The 16,491-nt window shown below is 37.9% G+C and overlaps 1 protein-coding gene across 1 annotated transcript; it reads left to right on the forward strand.

Moving 5' to 3' along the window:
- Window positions 1-895: 895 nt before the first annotated feature.
- LOC306757529 (cytochrome c oxidase subunit NDUFA4) lies at window positions 896-9,039 on the forward strand (the record flags this gene model as incomplete). Its single annotated transcript, XM_079242608.1, has 4 exons — window positions 896-937; window positions 5,780-5,865; window positions 8,028-8,091; window positions 8,983-9,039. 4 exons carry the CDS (start codon window positions 896-898, stop codon window positions 9,037-9,039), a joined length of 249 nt encoding a protein of 82 aa, XP_079098734.1.
- Between the last annotated feature and the right edge of the window lie 7,452 nt (window positions 9,040-16,491).

The following is a 16,491-nucleotide window of genomic DNA, read 5'->3' on the forward strand; positions in this document are numbered from 1 at the left end:
TCTGCGGGTTGAAGAGGGATAAAAATGCCAAGATTTCATTCTGGCGATGTGGCACTCATAGTGCTTAACTGTTATGACATACATTTCTCTCTGGATCAAAATGCTTTAAGTGACACTCTGACGTAATGTATTCGTAAAGTCACAGTGACACTGACGTGGCTAAAAGTACTGCCAAGTTGCCTTCTTCTATTAGGCATGATAGATGGTGTAAACACAGCAGATGCTTTAAGTACGGAATTGTAATGACCTGTGCATTTTTCCCAGTGATGCATTTTGGTGTTAATCACATTAGGTTGCAAAGTGCTGTTAAGGAACCTTAAACACCTGCGGGTGCCTCATCAATGACTAATCAATTGCCATTATGGCTGTGGGTTCTCGACCCGAGGGACGGGTTGGATGCTGCTATTGCTTCCTTCATCCTCACACTCAGCAAGATGGTCTACATGACAGAACAGCAGCATCACTGACTGTTGATTTCAAAGTTTTTAAAGGTCTTTACAACTTCTACAAGACTCCATAAAATAGGGATTTATTATTTTAAAAAAGACCAAAGCTGCCCAGTTTTTGTGTTGTACAACAAAACACTTTAGGACACCGAGTACTTTGTGAGCCTCAGTGGAAACATACAGTGACCTCGACAGATGTGATTATGAGGATTAGGACTGTCTCCCTCTCTGCACCCGTCTCCCTCTCGCCTCTGACCCTCTCATTTATCCAGCAGGAGGGAGACAGAGGGGAGAGACTGGCAACAGGTCTCTCTGCACTGACCAGCAAATTGTTGTGCAGCTAACAAACAGCTCTTTCAAAAATCAGCACAGAGACTCTCATGGATACATCCATCAGACTTTAGCTGTCACTTTTTATTCACAAGGATTTCTTTTGAAGAATAATAAAGATGATTAAGACCATGATTCAGCATGCGAAGAAACATCCAGGGGTAGGTTGCATCACAATTGTGTATTCATCAGGCCTTGTGAATGACTTTTATGGATATATTCTATTTCCGTATGTATTTAGATCATGACTTTTATATTTGTTTGGGGGGGGTATTATAGATCACTTATCCATGCAAATGTATAACCTACATATGAGCAGTCAAAGTTAATATGTGATCTTTCTTGCAAATAAGCAGCTACCCATTTTAACAACTTCGTAAAACATTTAGGAAGACGTAATTAATAGAAGTTAAAAACATGTTATAAACTAAGCAACACTGAAAGCTAATACTAAAAAAAAAAAAAGAGTGTATTTCTGTCTAGTTTTTTAAAAACTGAACCTGCATAAAAAAATAGAAATGACTATAAATACTTCCCCAAATAAACCAACGTTCATTTTTTTCTAACCACAGATGTTTAAAAAGCTTGTAAGTGGGTCTTTGAGGATACATTCTTAAACATTAAAAGTAAACAGACATATTGAAATGAAGCATTGTGCATATGATTCTCTGGCATGTTAATTTGCTTTGCTATCAAAAAGAAGGGGAAAATGGAAGACACTCAAGCTATTTGTGCTTTTTTTCTCCCCCCTGGTGCCTCAGAGCAATGCTCAGGGTGACCCAAATTCATGGATTGACAGGGTTGGCTTGGCAGTGCACCAGAAAAGTAATAAGGGCAGCAACAGTATCGAACCCCAGCGAGTATAAAACACTTCCTATGTCGGTCACACTGAATAGTGAAAGGTGAAACGCTTGTGTGGCACAGTATGAAGATATCAGAACCAAGGAGTGGGGAGGGGTGGGGGGGTCCCTGAACACAGGCCTTTCTTCATTTTTTGTTTAATATTTGTGTGTATATGTGTGTGTCAGTGATCAAAGCTGACCTGCTTCTGTTCATTTATGAGCATGTTGCTGGTTGTGTTTATTTTAGTGATGATGTGCCTGAAGTCAGCGTACAGTGTGTGTGTGTGTGTGTGTGTGTGCAAACTTTTTCCAAGGTTATGAGAAGTTGGTGGAGATGGTGCACATTTTTCAGCACATGTAGGGCGATTATTTCATTCTTAGTCTAAATAAAATCAACAAATGGGTATCCAATCCCAGGTTACCTTTTGCAATAATTGTAATTAACATAAACAATTATTTAACTAAACTAAAAGAAGAAAACATGATAAGGTGACATATTTAAAAGAGTACCTTTCTAATTTATATGGCAAAAAATGAACACTACCACTACTACGACTAATACTGCTACTATTACTACTAATGCTAATATTAATAATAAACAATGTTAATGGAAACCTGATATGTATCTGTGTTTAATGCATATTTTTTTGTATAGATGAACGGAAACATTTTTAATTAATTACAAAGGATCAGATTCAGTTCAGCTATCAGGCAGCTTTAATCATGCACTTTTAATAAAAATCTTTCCTAAAAATCTACAAAAGTACTAACTGGTTTCAGCTTGTCATATAAAAGAAATTTTAAAATTTGTTCAAAAACCGCTGCACCTGACAAAAGCATAACATTTGCTGTTTAATCCAACTGAAACAAATGGAGAGCTCAATAATTACACATTGCATCACTGAAAGGTATTGTAGGTATGCAGAAACGGTAATCAGTTCACAGACTCAGACATTAATGACATTCATAAATACATCTGCCCCATAACATAAACAGAGTAAACAATTAAAACAAAGGAGAATTAATACAACACCCTTTCTTTCCTTTCAGAAGTGGAATGCAGGAGATGTGATAGATGCTGGCAAGACGCTTGACAAAATCTTCTTGTTTTATATACGAGTTGTTTCTGCAGCCTGAAGGTGAATAACTGTAGATTAGAAACCATGTGGTCTCTGTAGACACGTCACTTTAGTCGGTGTGCTGTAAATGCTTCTTGCTCCAGTTCAGTTATTTTCCAGATAAATTTGAAGCAAAGTCATATTTTATCACATCCAGAAGCACTCTGGAGCAAGATCGAAGACACAATTACAGACACACAATACCGTGCAAAATGTTGGATGTGTTCAAATTTCTGTTGTAAGTTGCTGAGCAAGGAATATACAACCTGATATAGGTCAAGATAATAATTTCAATACAATATATTCTCTTTATATTCTCAACAAAATTAGCCTGTTTATTTACATTTTTAAAAGAATAATTAGTCTGAAGCAGAAAATATGACTGTTGTCACTACTCTGCAAGAGCTTCTGCATCAAGCATCAAAAATGTTAAAAATATCTTTGGAAACAACATGAAGCAATTACATTTTTTAGAAGAAGAATTTACATTGCTCTATAAAATCACCGGTGACTGTCCATGTGTTTTTTCCATTATGTATTAGTTTGGGTTTGTAAAGTCTCTTGCTAAGCTTTCTTCAGAAGGTAGATTTTACAGTTCATCATCCTGATGTAGAAGCCTTCACATCTTCATCCTCACCTATAAAAAGCAAACAAACCGTGATGCAACTAGATGTCTGATATTTAATTTATTGCACAGTTTCCTCTTCTGGTATCTTTTAGCAAGCAACAGTCTCCAGTCCACTCAAAGTTTTAGGATCCTCCACAAAATGACCTTGAAGTCTGGTTGCAAACATTTCCTGTTTCTGTATATAAGAAAATGGCTCTAGCTGCTCGACATTTTGTTATTTTCTTACAGTTTCCTTTTCCTCTATAGGCATCTATTATGATCATTTTCAGAGCAGTGGGAATCTGCTTAGAAGAGTTAATCATTGTTTACTCTCAGAAAAACATTCTATCATCTCTGATTTTTGCATCCTCTGGCCTTTCCTTTCCTAACAATAGTAAAATAAGCCAATTAAGTTCTGTGAACTTAATTAAAGTTGTGCTGGAGCTCAGGTTTATTTTGTAGTGCAACACTTTTGTGGCTCTGCTTTATTTTTTATTGCCTCTGCAATTAGATAAAGCTAAAACATTGTACAGTAATTACAATAAGAAAAAAAGTTATAAAACTCTTAACAGAAAGTAATTTTTATCAGAAACCACACCATTGTACAGATATATTAACTGATGATGCTTTAAAATCAGTTTTATACATTTATATATATATATTAAAAAAATTATTCTTGCTCTTTAATATCAGAAAATTACAATTTTTTGGAAACACTCATAAAAGAATTTTCAGTGTAAACAAGTGCAAAAAGGAAAAAAAAAAAAAGTGCAAATAAAGTGTGAAAAAACCTGTGCAAAGTAAAATTTGTTAAGGGTGTACATAGATGGGCAGCTATTTAAGAGGATCTATGGTCCCCCGGGGGTTTCAGCACGTAGCAGAGGGAGTGATAGTTTATTCGTTGCAGCTTGAATGTGGTAAATATCAAAGTTTCAGCAGCAGACATTCTGCTAATAAACAACAAGGCAAGTCGCAAAAGCAATCAGACAGAAGACAGATGTCTAGATACAGCTGAGTAGAGACATCTTTCTGTTCAACCTGATCAACTGTCAGCTTTCTACAGCTTGACTGGATCTGTGTGGGCTGAGAACAGCTGTTCGCCAGTGGTGTGACTTCCTCTCCGTCTCATGCTGAGTACCGCACAGAAAAGTAGACAGAAAATACGTAGCAGCATGGTGTTGATGAATAGATGCTGTGTGGTTTGAGGATTGTCAAACCTAAGCTTTGAGCGTTTAAGATGTCACATCGCATTATCCTCCTGTCCCCTTAATGTGCTTTTTCATTTTAATTCCTGTCATCATCACCGCTCAGAACCTCAATAGAGTCTCTGCACACATAAATTTATGCCTGCGTATTGGAGTGCAGTGATCTGATTTTGCTTGTGTGTGTGTGTGTGTGTGTGTGTTACTGTTGCTCAGTCTGACAGTTATAGTGTTGTAGCTCTCTCTCTCTCACACACACAAACACACACAGCAGCACTCTTTGCACAGCGTCCTTGCCCGTTCAGCTCAGGCTGACAGTAAGCAGCCTCACACATGGCCTGAGCCTCATGCATATGGAGCAGGGCAAGGAGAGGGAAAAACAGGAATAATAACTACCTTTGTGTAGGCCTATATTTTAGGTGTGTGTTCATGGTACATATCACAGCCAGTCACTTAATGGAACACATCTCGGTCCCAACTTGTGTCTCTGGGCTGAAGTTCCAGTGGAATTACTTCCTTTCTTTTTTCTAAGCTCTTTCATTGACCTTGTAAGGAAAATGCCGTGAGGTTAAGGAAAGGTGTTAGAGGAAACTTTAAGATACACAGGAAGACATAATCATGCTGCAATGAGAACACACCCACACTTACTTTATGCAAAAAATGCTTTATGTACTACTCTAGATGCAAGCTTATTATGATGTGACACAAAAGCTACATCCTATATATCATTAGGATACTAACATATACTGCCATCTAGAATATTACTTGACAATAAAATAATAGTTTAACCAAGAAAGGAAAGACAAAGACACAAAAGTGATACATAGTCTCATATTCTTGCTGTGAACAGACCATATTCATATGTACCCACCCAAATTATTAATAATATAGCTGAAAAAACACAACCAAGCATCATTATAAAGGTTGAAGTTAAAAGAAAATTTTACATCTTTCACATTGGACCAAGTGATTCCTTTCCTAAAGGAGACAATACAGGAGGCACTGAAGCTCATCCCAGCTCATCAGTATTTACAGAGATATACAGTTCTTATCATGGCTGCTGCTCAGATGCACGTGTGTAATTTCACCCTGTCAAGAACTGTCCAAGGCAAAAAAAAACAAAAAACAAAAAAAAACAAACCCTAACTGACAAATAAAAAAAAAAAAAAAACAACTTAAAAAACAGCTCGACCCAGACCCCGGGACTAATGCATTTCTCCTCTCGACTCCGCAGTTAATCCCTCAGTTTGTCTTCATGAGTCTGGGCCTCACAGGCGCCACTTTCTACCTGATCCGACTGGCAAAAGGGCCCCATGTCACGTAAGTCTGTTTTATACACTCTGGTAAATGTTCTCCTTTAGTTTATGTGTTCCCTTAATGTTTGTGTTACCTGGCTTCAAGCTTTGCTGATGAAGCTGGATATTTGATAGCTTTTACTCAATAAACTTAAATTTACTGATCCAAAAGTAAATTGTTATCACGGATGATCCTATAATCCCCCCAAATACAGACAAATTCCAACAGAGATTTAAACTAAATTGAGTTCAATAGTAGTAGTTTGATTCTGATTTAATAAAAATGAAAGCTATTAAACTCAAACCTTAATGTCAACCATACAGTTAAAAAAAAAAAGAAAAAGAGATTTATGAGGTTAAAAGAATACAAACAACTCCAGTAATTCCTCTAATGGGCTCCGGCCTGCTGCTAAAATAAATCCGAACAGCTTCAATTGACTGAATTCACTTAGGAACTCTCATAATTACAAAGCTGAAAATGGAGTTTCACCACAGTAATTGGTATCTTAAAAAGCAGAGAATAAATAAAAAATGAAGCAAATAGTTAACCTATAATTCAACTGTTCAAATCGCCATTAAAATGGTCAAATAAATGGAGGATTAACAGACAGATAAATGGAGGTGCACTGCTTAGACCTACAACATGGACGAACATTAAAAAGTTATTAGACGGAAGTCAGAAAAGAAACATCCTGATTAAAGGGTACGGAACAACATCTGTATAGTCAAAGGAACCTTTTGGTCACAATTACCTTATGTAAGGAAAAATATTAGATGGATAAAAGGAAACATTGATATAAGGAATATCAGTAAATAATGAAATATTTTGCAGTAACTAAAAAAAAAGAGTTTTTAACAAAATCATGATCTGAAAGTCACTTAAAAATATACTTGGTTATGATAAACCCTCAACTTCTGCCTTAGATCTGGAGCAATAGACTTCCAGTGCTATTCAGTCTTATGTGCCTTCATGCTTCTAGTTTCTGTAATCTTTATTATCCCTGTTACTACAGTAGCTCTAGGAACTATGAAAGACGTCAGTACTTGTACATCCATTTATTTGCAAGTCTTGCAAGAAATAATCAAGGTATAGAACATTATTAAAAACACATCATCTCTAAAAAAAAAAAAGGTTTTATCTATTCAGAAAGCATTTGCAAGCTGTGATAGCTGCTAAAGTTAGGGTGGAAGTTGCAGCATCCATACTTCCTACTTTTAAACTCAACAAAACATGTCATCTGTTCAGTTAATATATATATATATATATATATATATATATATATATATATATATAAAACAGAATTCAGTTATGTAACAATTCAGTTGATGGATATTCATTTATTTTTTTGGTTATGAAAAAGCAGCCGCCTCATGAATGCAACTGAAATGCTGCAGAGTAAAGATGCTTCTAGTTGCAGCTGATTGGTTGACTAGAATTCCAAGTGTCTTGCATAATATAAACTCGCTTTGAAAGCTTAAAAAAATCCCCTTATTTTGTTCAAATTCACATATGAGAGATGCACAAACCACACTGAACCCAGTGACCACTCACATACAATAAATGTAGATGGCTCATATCCTATTTTGGGGACACACAGAACCTCTTGTTCTGAGGGTCAGCCATAAAGCCTGACCTCATCATCAGCTGGTGATGAGAGCTGCAGTCGGCGGCTGCTTCCCTCTCAGGCTGTGTTTGCAGTAATGGACTGAGTAGAGGGGAAACGCGCTTGCTCTGCCGTCCCCGTCACTTTGTGAGTTGGTGGCGTGATGTGCTCCTCCTGGAGGGGGGAGGTGGGGGGATCGACAGTCGCAGTGGAGCTCTGTGAAATCCAGAATTTGGTTAACGAACAGTGGAGGCCTGCCAAGTCAATGGGCTGAGCTCACCTCATCTCATAATCACACTCTTTGTTTTCCCAACTTCTGTCACCATCCAGTAAGTGTTTGCTAGTCTTCCTCTGTGTCTGTCCTCCCACTCCTGTCATCCTTTTCTTGCTATTTGTTTCATTATTACAATAAGAAATGCTGCTATTATTTTCATGCCTGCTTCCTTTTTGCTGCAGCTGATGTTTGGGTTGTTTCTTGCCTTGTGCTTGCTTCTTACAATTTCTTTTTTTTTTTTTTTTTGTTCGTTTGTTTCAATTTCCTGTCATCTTTTTCAACATGCTATGAATCTTTCCACATTTGCAGCTTCTGGGACAAAAAGAACAACCCTGAGCCCTGGAACAAGCTCGACCCAACCTACCAGTACAAGGTGACAGCTCCAATCATGCACTGCATCATGTGACTGCCTGTCTGCTCACACCAAGCATGTTTGCCAGAAAGCTAATCTAGCCAATGACAGCACTGTTTCACAGAGTCACTGAAAATCTCGCCTTCATCACCAGCTTTAGAATGTACCAAAATAGAGTTAGAGAAACCAGTGTTGGCTAAATCCCACCAGATTACCGTGGCTGCTTCCAGATTGCCTTCATATCTGCAAAACAAAGTGTCTTTCATTTTTTAAAAAAAAGGGAAAAAAAGAAGGCAGATGGGACGCAGAGCTCTTTATGGTTGAATGAGGCCAGAGCTGCTGATGAACTAATGAAAACATTTGCTCCACCAAGTAAAGGTAGAGCAGAAAAATAAGTATTTGACTAAATCCAAAGATCTGGATGATGAGTTTTTCAGAGGAAAGAGCATTTTCTAAAGGGTTTCATGGCTGGCGTGTTTGCCGGTAGAATGAAAGTCACTGCACACAAAAGGTCACGACACAGCATGTTTAATTCTCAATTGCAAGGCAAAGGTCCTGCATTGAAATTCCTCTGAAGTCCAAACAATAATCATAATGAAGGAATGAAAAGGAGGGGCGGGAGAACGGAGGGAGGTGAGGGTTTTAATGGCAGGCCAATCAAGTATAATAAGGTGGGAGAAAAATAATCATATGGGGAAAGAAAAAAATGCAAAAAAAAATAAAAAATCTGCACACACAGTCACACACTTTATCACCAAACTCTTTTGCTAACAGGCTTCATAAGATAAGAATCTAGGAGGAAAGAAATGACATTAAGGATAATCTTTTGTTTTTTTCGCCCTTCTAAAGACAACAGTGATGGATTTAATTTAGGCAAAACAGATTTAAATATATTCCTTCTGCCTTCCACAGTTTCTGGCCATCAACACAGACTACAAGAACCTGAAGAAAGATGGCCCTGACTTCTAAAGGTCCTCCAGGCAACTTCAGGCGCACCAAGTTTAGCAGGACCCCCTGTTGTGAAACTTCTCCATAACCTCTGTCTCCATGCTCTAACTCTGAATGACTGTTATAGCATGATAAATGACATTAAAAACATTTTTCCTGCTCCACTGTTGTTATAAATACCTACATGATTTTATCGCTATTTTATCACCATTCTTCATGAATCAAAACTGATCCTCAATTCAGCATAAAAATGTAATGAATTAAGTCTAATGTAAACCCAAGGCACTTGTTGTCCACTTCATTTTAACAGCGTTGGTTCTAAAAGATCAAATTTGCTTCAAAAATCAGTTATAGACACTGCAAAGTTTTACTCCAGAGGAAAACTGAAAACCTCATTAAATAAGTAAACTAAAACAACTAATTTATAATCAATAAATTAAAAAAAAAAACAAAAAAACAAAACTTAAATTCAACCCATGATATACAAAAAAAAATCTTAAACTCCAATAAAACATTTCCCAAAACAGTTTGGGATCACGCCTGAAACTGAATACACTGAATACTATGAATCATGTATGTTTTTAGATGTGTAATTTGATAATAAGCACTAAATATGAACCATAAATTATGGCTCTACCATGAGGTCTGAATCGGTATTATATTTAATAATAAAATCAGAGGTAGTCTCACATTAAGCATAATTTAATCAGCTGATAAATACAAGCATTAATACTTACTCCAGAGCACCCAGGCTGAGAATAAATGTTTTATCCATAATCCCACCCAAACGGGCAAACTAATGAAAAGATGTGCGACATTGCTATACTCCCCAGAGAGCTATTATCTGTGGCTGACTTATCAAACTCATGCACGCTTTACCAGACACGTTGTGTTGGTTTCAATTTCAAGGGGAAAATATTATTTATTGCACTAAATGCAAACTCAGCCTTGCACATGGACACATGCTGAGATATCAAGTTACACAGAAAAAGGGACAATAATAGAAATAAACCAAGATAGATGAATGTTTGTGCAGGTCAGCAGCACTTCCAGACCAGTGTTTATACCCAGGGAAGATGCAGCCCAAAGAGGAAAAGCTAAAATCACTCAACCGTTTCGTCAGCGTCTGTCTGTAAAGAGCAAAACATTATTTTCACTCAGGTACGAAGCAGGAAAATGACACTAAGAATCAGTACTTTCTACCAAAATGTCTCTTGCTAGCTTAATTCTTCCCTGTTAGAGGGATCATTGAATGATGAATGTGGGTGTCTGTGTGTGTCTGGATATGTGTTGGTGTGTGTGTGTAGGTGTGTGTGTGTGCCTTCAGTCAGTATCACTGGACAGCAGACAACATAAAATCCTGCTCTAATGGCACACAAACTGTCTCAATGTCAGGCCCCGGGGCTCTCCTAATACTCTGTTTTAATAGACTATCTATGTTGTGGACCCTGCATGAGGCTATTTAGGCTTGTGTGTGTGTGTGTGTGTGTGTGTGTGTGTGTGTGTGTGTTTGTGTGTACACATTTTTAACAGCAATGTGCTTCATCCAACAATGTGGTGACCTGCCCTGTGGATATTGTCTGTGATTGGGCTGTGATTTTAGTGTGTGGGGGTGTGTGTGTGTTTGTGTCAGATGCACAAACCTGCTGACAGGTAATCAGCTGGGCCAAAGCAACACACTAGGGCATAATCGCAAGGTCACACACACACACACACACACACACACACAAAGAGGGGACTGTTATCCAACCTGAACAGCTTCACAGGTCCTTGTGACTGTGTTTCCTCTATTAATATAAAAGTGGAAAGATGAGAGCAGCTCAGCATCAACCAGCTTCCTAATCACGGTAGAACTGGTACTGTACTCCATTTCTATTCTATAATCTTTCATATCTATAATATGATCATATAGAAGCCATATTTCTATATCACCATATTGTAAAAACTATGTTTTTAATTTTTTCTCTCTCAAAAGTTCAGAGCTTTATTTATCTAAATGCATTTTTCTTTGCTTTTTGTATTTTCACATCACTCAGCAGAGCATTACAGGTGAAATCAGAATACAAAGTAAAACAATCACACCCATGTGGCTTCAGAACGCAACTGTGTCAGCAAACTCCTGCCGTTCTCTTCCAAAAACTACACAGATTAATGCATTTACTGTCAAACTATGTGCAGTGAAATATTGCAAAGTGTGATTAAGATCTGCTTCACTGCAACATAATTTGTGTTTTCTCTTTTTTTTTCTCCTCACAGCTTAACGTCATGGCATTTGAGTATGGATGAGGCAAAAAGAAAGCGGCTGAGTTGGGCCGTCGTCTCCTTTATGACGTCCTTTCTGATGAGCAAGAGTAGATATTTTTAGATGAGGATTAATTTTAATGGGTGAGATAAGATGTAAGTTGTGGTTGCAGGAGGTACGAATAAATAAGTAAATAGGACATGCTGCAAAACAGGAGGCAACAGTGGCAGCGTTGGGGTAGTGTTGTTGCGAGGCCCTGGGCAGATCCATTGATCTGGTGGAGATAGGGAGGCCTTTCATCCTGTAATGCTTTCTCCCAGAGCAGAAACTTTAAAAATCAAAGAGAAACCAGTATTTGTCCAGCACCTCTCTACATACAGCCCTTTATCACTGATGGGCTGTGAGGTTTAACTGTGTGTACTTTTTTTTTTGCACGTTTTGCACGAGAGCAAATATCTTATTTGTCAAAACCTCAGCAGAATGTCACAACATGATTAATTCTGTGACTGTGACATGAATTCCTATAAATTTATGAGGCTCAGACTACAGTCCATTAGAGATACTTTACTAGTACATTTGTGTGGTTTTTGTGTCCCCAATGTTTCAAGCACATCCAGTGTTCAAACTGCAGGACTGCACAATATATTTTACTCAAGTTTGAGCATTTGTTTACCACATCTGCCCTGACAACACAGCAAACAAAATATAATGCCTGACAGATTTTTTTCATGCAGCAACAACTTTGTAATTGCAATTGTGTTCAAAATGACAGTTTTTCAGAAATGAGAGTAAGAGTACATTCATGCTGATCTGAACAATACAGATCATAAAATAGCACAGCTGAATCGTTCGCAAAGGCACATCCCACCAGAAATTTGAAAATAAAAATAAAGGAAAGAAAGCGCAGGTAACATCCTGCTTATATGAATTTCCTAACATGCCAGCGGCATATTTATAATATACAGCATGGAAATATGTCAGCGCGTGGAAAGCGGGACAGAGAATAATGCTGCATTGGCAGTCTTTTTCCTAGAATCCCTCATAGCTTCAGGAGCAAGAAGTTCTCAGTGTGTCAGTGGTAAAAACAAACAAAACCAGGTTGCTATTATTAGCGCCCTGCATACAGCAGGAATGAAAAAACATTTACTGGAGGTCCAGGTAAAAGAAGAAAATCTGTGTAAATATGTCATCATTTTAGACACGAAAAACAACATTATCCACACTAACAGAAGCGCGCGCGCACACACACACACACACACACAAATCAGTCAGTTTAGATATAATTTCCTCATCTTTAGCATGAAAAACTGTTTAAACTCTTTTCCTCACTTTTAAATATTTAATAATCTGTTTATAGTCACGTGTTTTATGTCGACACGTGCCAAGCGTGTCAGCCTATTGCAGATTTTTCCTATCAGAATTTTGCAGATTGATGCAAAATGGCTTTCCCTCTCCAAACATAAATGCAGCAGTGCTGTAAACTAGAGATGGACCATCCACTTTTTTCACTTCCAGTACCAATACTGATACTGGTATTGATACCAGTGTATCCCTACTGTTATCCTGATTTTTTTAAAAATTTTATATCAACCCCTGAAGTTGTACAAAGAACTTTGTTTTTGTATGAGGTTTAAAAGCAGCCACTCCTTATTTGAGATGTAACATTTGTCACTCATGTCTTAAAAAAACTTAATTGTCCTTATCAGGTTAAAGTTAAAGTCAAGTTATGACAAACGGTCAGATCCAGCAATTGCTTAAAACTTCAGGTTTGAAAAACAGCAACATGATTGCAGATATGCAGATTTTGAGATTTTAAAACAGTGTGAAGCCCACAAGCCGGGGATGACATCACTGCTGATATATCGATCTCTTTTATAGTCCATTGACCAAACACATATACAGTATTTTACATTATTCAACATTAGTAGGGGTGGAGGAATACTTCATATCTGTGTTTCATTACTGATATTTGCTACAACAATTCAGTAAAGTGTTTTATAATAGTTTTCAATTGCAGCAGCAGAAGCAGGTGCAGTATGAAGGGATTAGGAGTGGGATTAGGATTATTGTACACAGACAACATCCGCACTGATGTGACGCCTCTGACACTCTGAGGAGCACACGTGTTTCATTATGGGATAATTACAACGCATTAACGAGGTTTGAATGTATAAATATGACTTAGTTGGATCATGGTTACATCTGGCCAGACAGCTCTTCTTCTTTACTTAGGTCTTTTTACGTGGTCGTATCAACTTCTGCCAGGTTTAATTACAGATTTAATTACAGGTAATGAAGTGACAGAGACACATTGGTGCGGTCTGTATCTACATCCATGTGATCTCACTTGGACATGACACGCTGAAGATACATTTCTAATTAATTGCTGACACTGTCATTTATCCCTCTCCTCATTAAACAGACATGATTTATTGTCAGATCAGCTACCACGGGAATTTCATTTGATCATCTTTTCATTTTCAGCTGTGTGTGTGTGTGTGCATGCATGTGCTTTTACTTGAGCAGGGGGCAGATTAGAGGGAGTTTTAGGGCTTTGATATATGACCAACATTAAAGGGAGATGTACCAGATGGGTATTAGTGTATATGATTATGACAATTACAACTGAGGAGTACTCTCTTGTCGCATTTTTTGCCTGCTTACGAACCTATTCATTTTACAAGGGGATTTTACAATCCCCTCTGCTGCTAAAAGATATTATTCATCCACGCTTTGAAAAAAAGGATAAACTCTGCTTACTCCTGCACAGGATTAAGACAGGGATCCTTTATATAAACTGTCCTCCACCTTACTACCTTTTCACAAAATACCAACACTGCTTTGTTGTTGCACATAATATTTTTGTGCACACTGTTGCTGATATTAGCAGTGTCTGTACTTACAATTAGCAAAGGAAGCAGCTGAATATGACCTGCTATGAACTGAATATCAGATGCAATCAGACAATGGAATTTTGGCTGAAGACAAAATGACGAGCAGCCTGTCCTAATATCTTTCAAACCATACAAGCATAATGTGGAACCACCTCCACTCATCTCAACACAGCGTGTGTAGGCAGAGTTTGCTGTATTTAAAGTTCCCTTGGACAGTTTTGCAGAACTTAGAATTATGAATATAGATTTTTCCACACATACTAAAAGGTGCAAATACAGTTTTTATTTCATAAACTATTTCAGGTCAGAATATGCTTGATGCTTAACATGTAAAGCTCTAATTGATGACTTGACAAACCTAAAAGACATGAATGTAAAGCTGAACAATAATACAGCTTTAAGTCATCCCTCCAGGAGGTTTTGCATATTTTAATTATCACATGTTGGATGAGCAGCTAAAACAACTAACAGGTGACTGAACTCATCTTTGTAAGAGAATCCTCTAATGCAACATCGTATTTGCCCCTTGTCCATGTCATTATACGGCAGCACAAACCTTTCAGTTAAAAATATTCCTTCCAAATCTGCCATATATTTCTAAATTTGGCATAAATATGGATCATTTGGGGCTTTACTGTAGCCAATGAAAAATTCCCCTTCAGAAATCCATTAAACACTGAGCTGTGTGCCAGCATTCATTTAAAAACCCTGGAGTTGAAACTACAATGTGGCCATTTTCTGATCATAGCATCACAGTGTTAATGAATGTAGTAAAACAAAAAAAAAAAAAACAAAACAGCAGTTTGCTTAATATTGTAGCTGTGGCCAAAACATTGCAAAATGTAATCATTAAATCATAAAATATTGCCTTGGTGCAGGCGAGACGCTGAAAGATTGTGTGGCATGTGATGAGCAGCAGCAAAATTCACAAGGATGCGCTGCAACTATGCTATGTTGGTTTTCTATAGTCAGTCCTGAAACCAATGTGGCATTAAGAAAATATGACTGTCATCTTTCAGAAGTCACCAGAAACATTCCTTCCTTCAATGCATCCATCATTCCGCTTTGTCCAATTCAGGGTAATGCGGAAGCTGGAGTCTATCCCAGCAATTAGCAGGTGAGAGGAGGGAGGGGCACACCCTGTACGGATCACCCATCCATCGCAGGGCCTAAAAAAACCCTTAAAGCTATTACACAAGATGTCCCTCTATCTGACAGTTAACTATAAGCTCCCAGAAAACCTCAAACACAGTAGCAGCCTGTGGAAATGTATTCCAACTAAGCCCAATACTCAGTCATGTTTTGTCATGTAAAGCAGGTAACACTGGGAGAGCATTAAAAAGAAATGGTATGATAAGAATAACCTCATGAGTCAGGATGAAGTCAAATGCTACCCAGTCTAGACAGACGTGACAAGACCATAGAAACCATTATCAGCAACCAGCACACAACCCACAAGCACAAAATGAACTTGGCCAAACACAAAAACTCCAGCAGTAAGAAAAGCATACTTACTGGTTTCCAGCAGCTTCCAGACATGAGCAGATAAACCCTTCGGAGACAGTGGGAAAGTTGACTTGTTTGGTGCAGATAATCTGTCCAGAAGGCAGTGAGATGCCACATGAACATCAGCAGCGAGAGCATGTTGGCTGCTTCAGTGGGAACAGCTGTTGGGGGGGGTAGACGGTGAACATGCCACTAATTTTCAGCAGCCATAGTAAGAACTGTGTGAGTGGAATATGGGAGGAAGGCAGGAAGAAATAAAAAGAAGCTCCATCTTCCACGATTCATAACCATAAAACTCATACTGTAACACAGTTGGGGGAGCAGTATGAAAATACAGTAAAAATTCGTATGAAGCCCATGAAGATCCCCCAAGCAGCACTTAAGCCTCGTCCTCCGACTGCCAACGAACATAGAAACGACTGTTTATAGTTCAGTTAATTGAGCACATCTTACTTATCAGTAATGTCAAACTGTTTTGTCAAGATGTTTAACCATCCCGTAACTCTAAGACCTCCGATACGTGGGTCTGTCACTGCAACATGTTTACTTTGCCTTGGCAAAGTTTCTATCATTTGAGATTCAAGCTGCATCATCTTTCCAAAATGTTGCTCCAGAAAACACACGTTGATCGGATGATCAAATAGTTTAAACCATCCTTCAAATAGATTTAAAAATGCACAAATCAGTTGTAGCATTTAAAGTCAACTTATTTCTCTGTCGTGTGTGTGTGTGTGTGTTTGTGTTAGTCAGAAAGTACTACAGATCAGTGGAACTTTACGTTTCCAAAATAACAAATCAGATTCACACCAGTTACATTACACACTTCAAAAT

This window comes from Telmatherina bonti (genome assembly GCF_933228915.1).
Source record: "Telmatherina bonti genome assembly, chromosome: 6".
Classification (NCBI taxonomy): Eukaryota; Metazoa; Chordata; class Actinopteri; order Atheriniformes; family Telmatherinidae; genus Telmatherina; species Telmatherina bonti.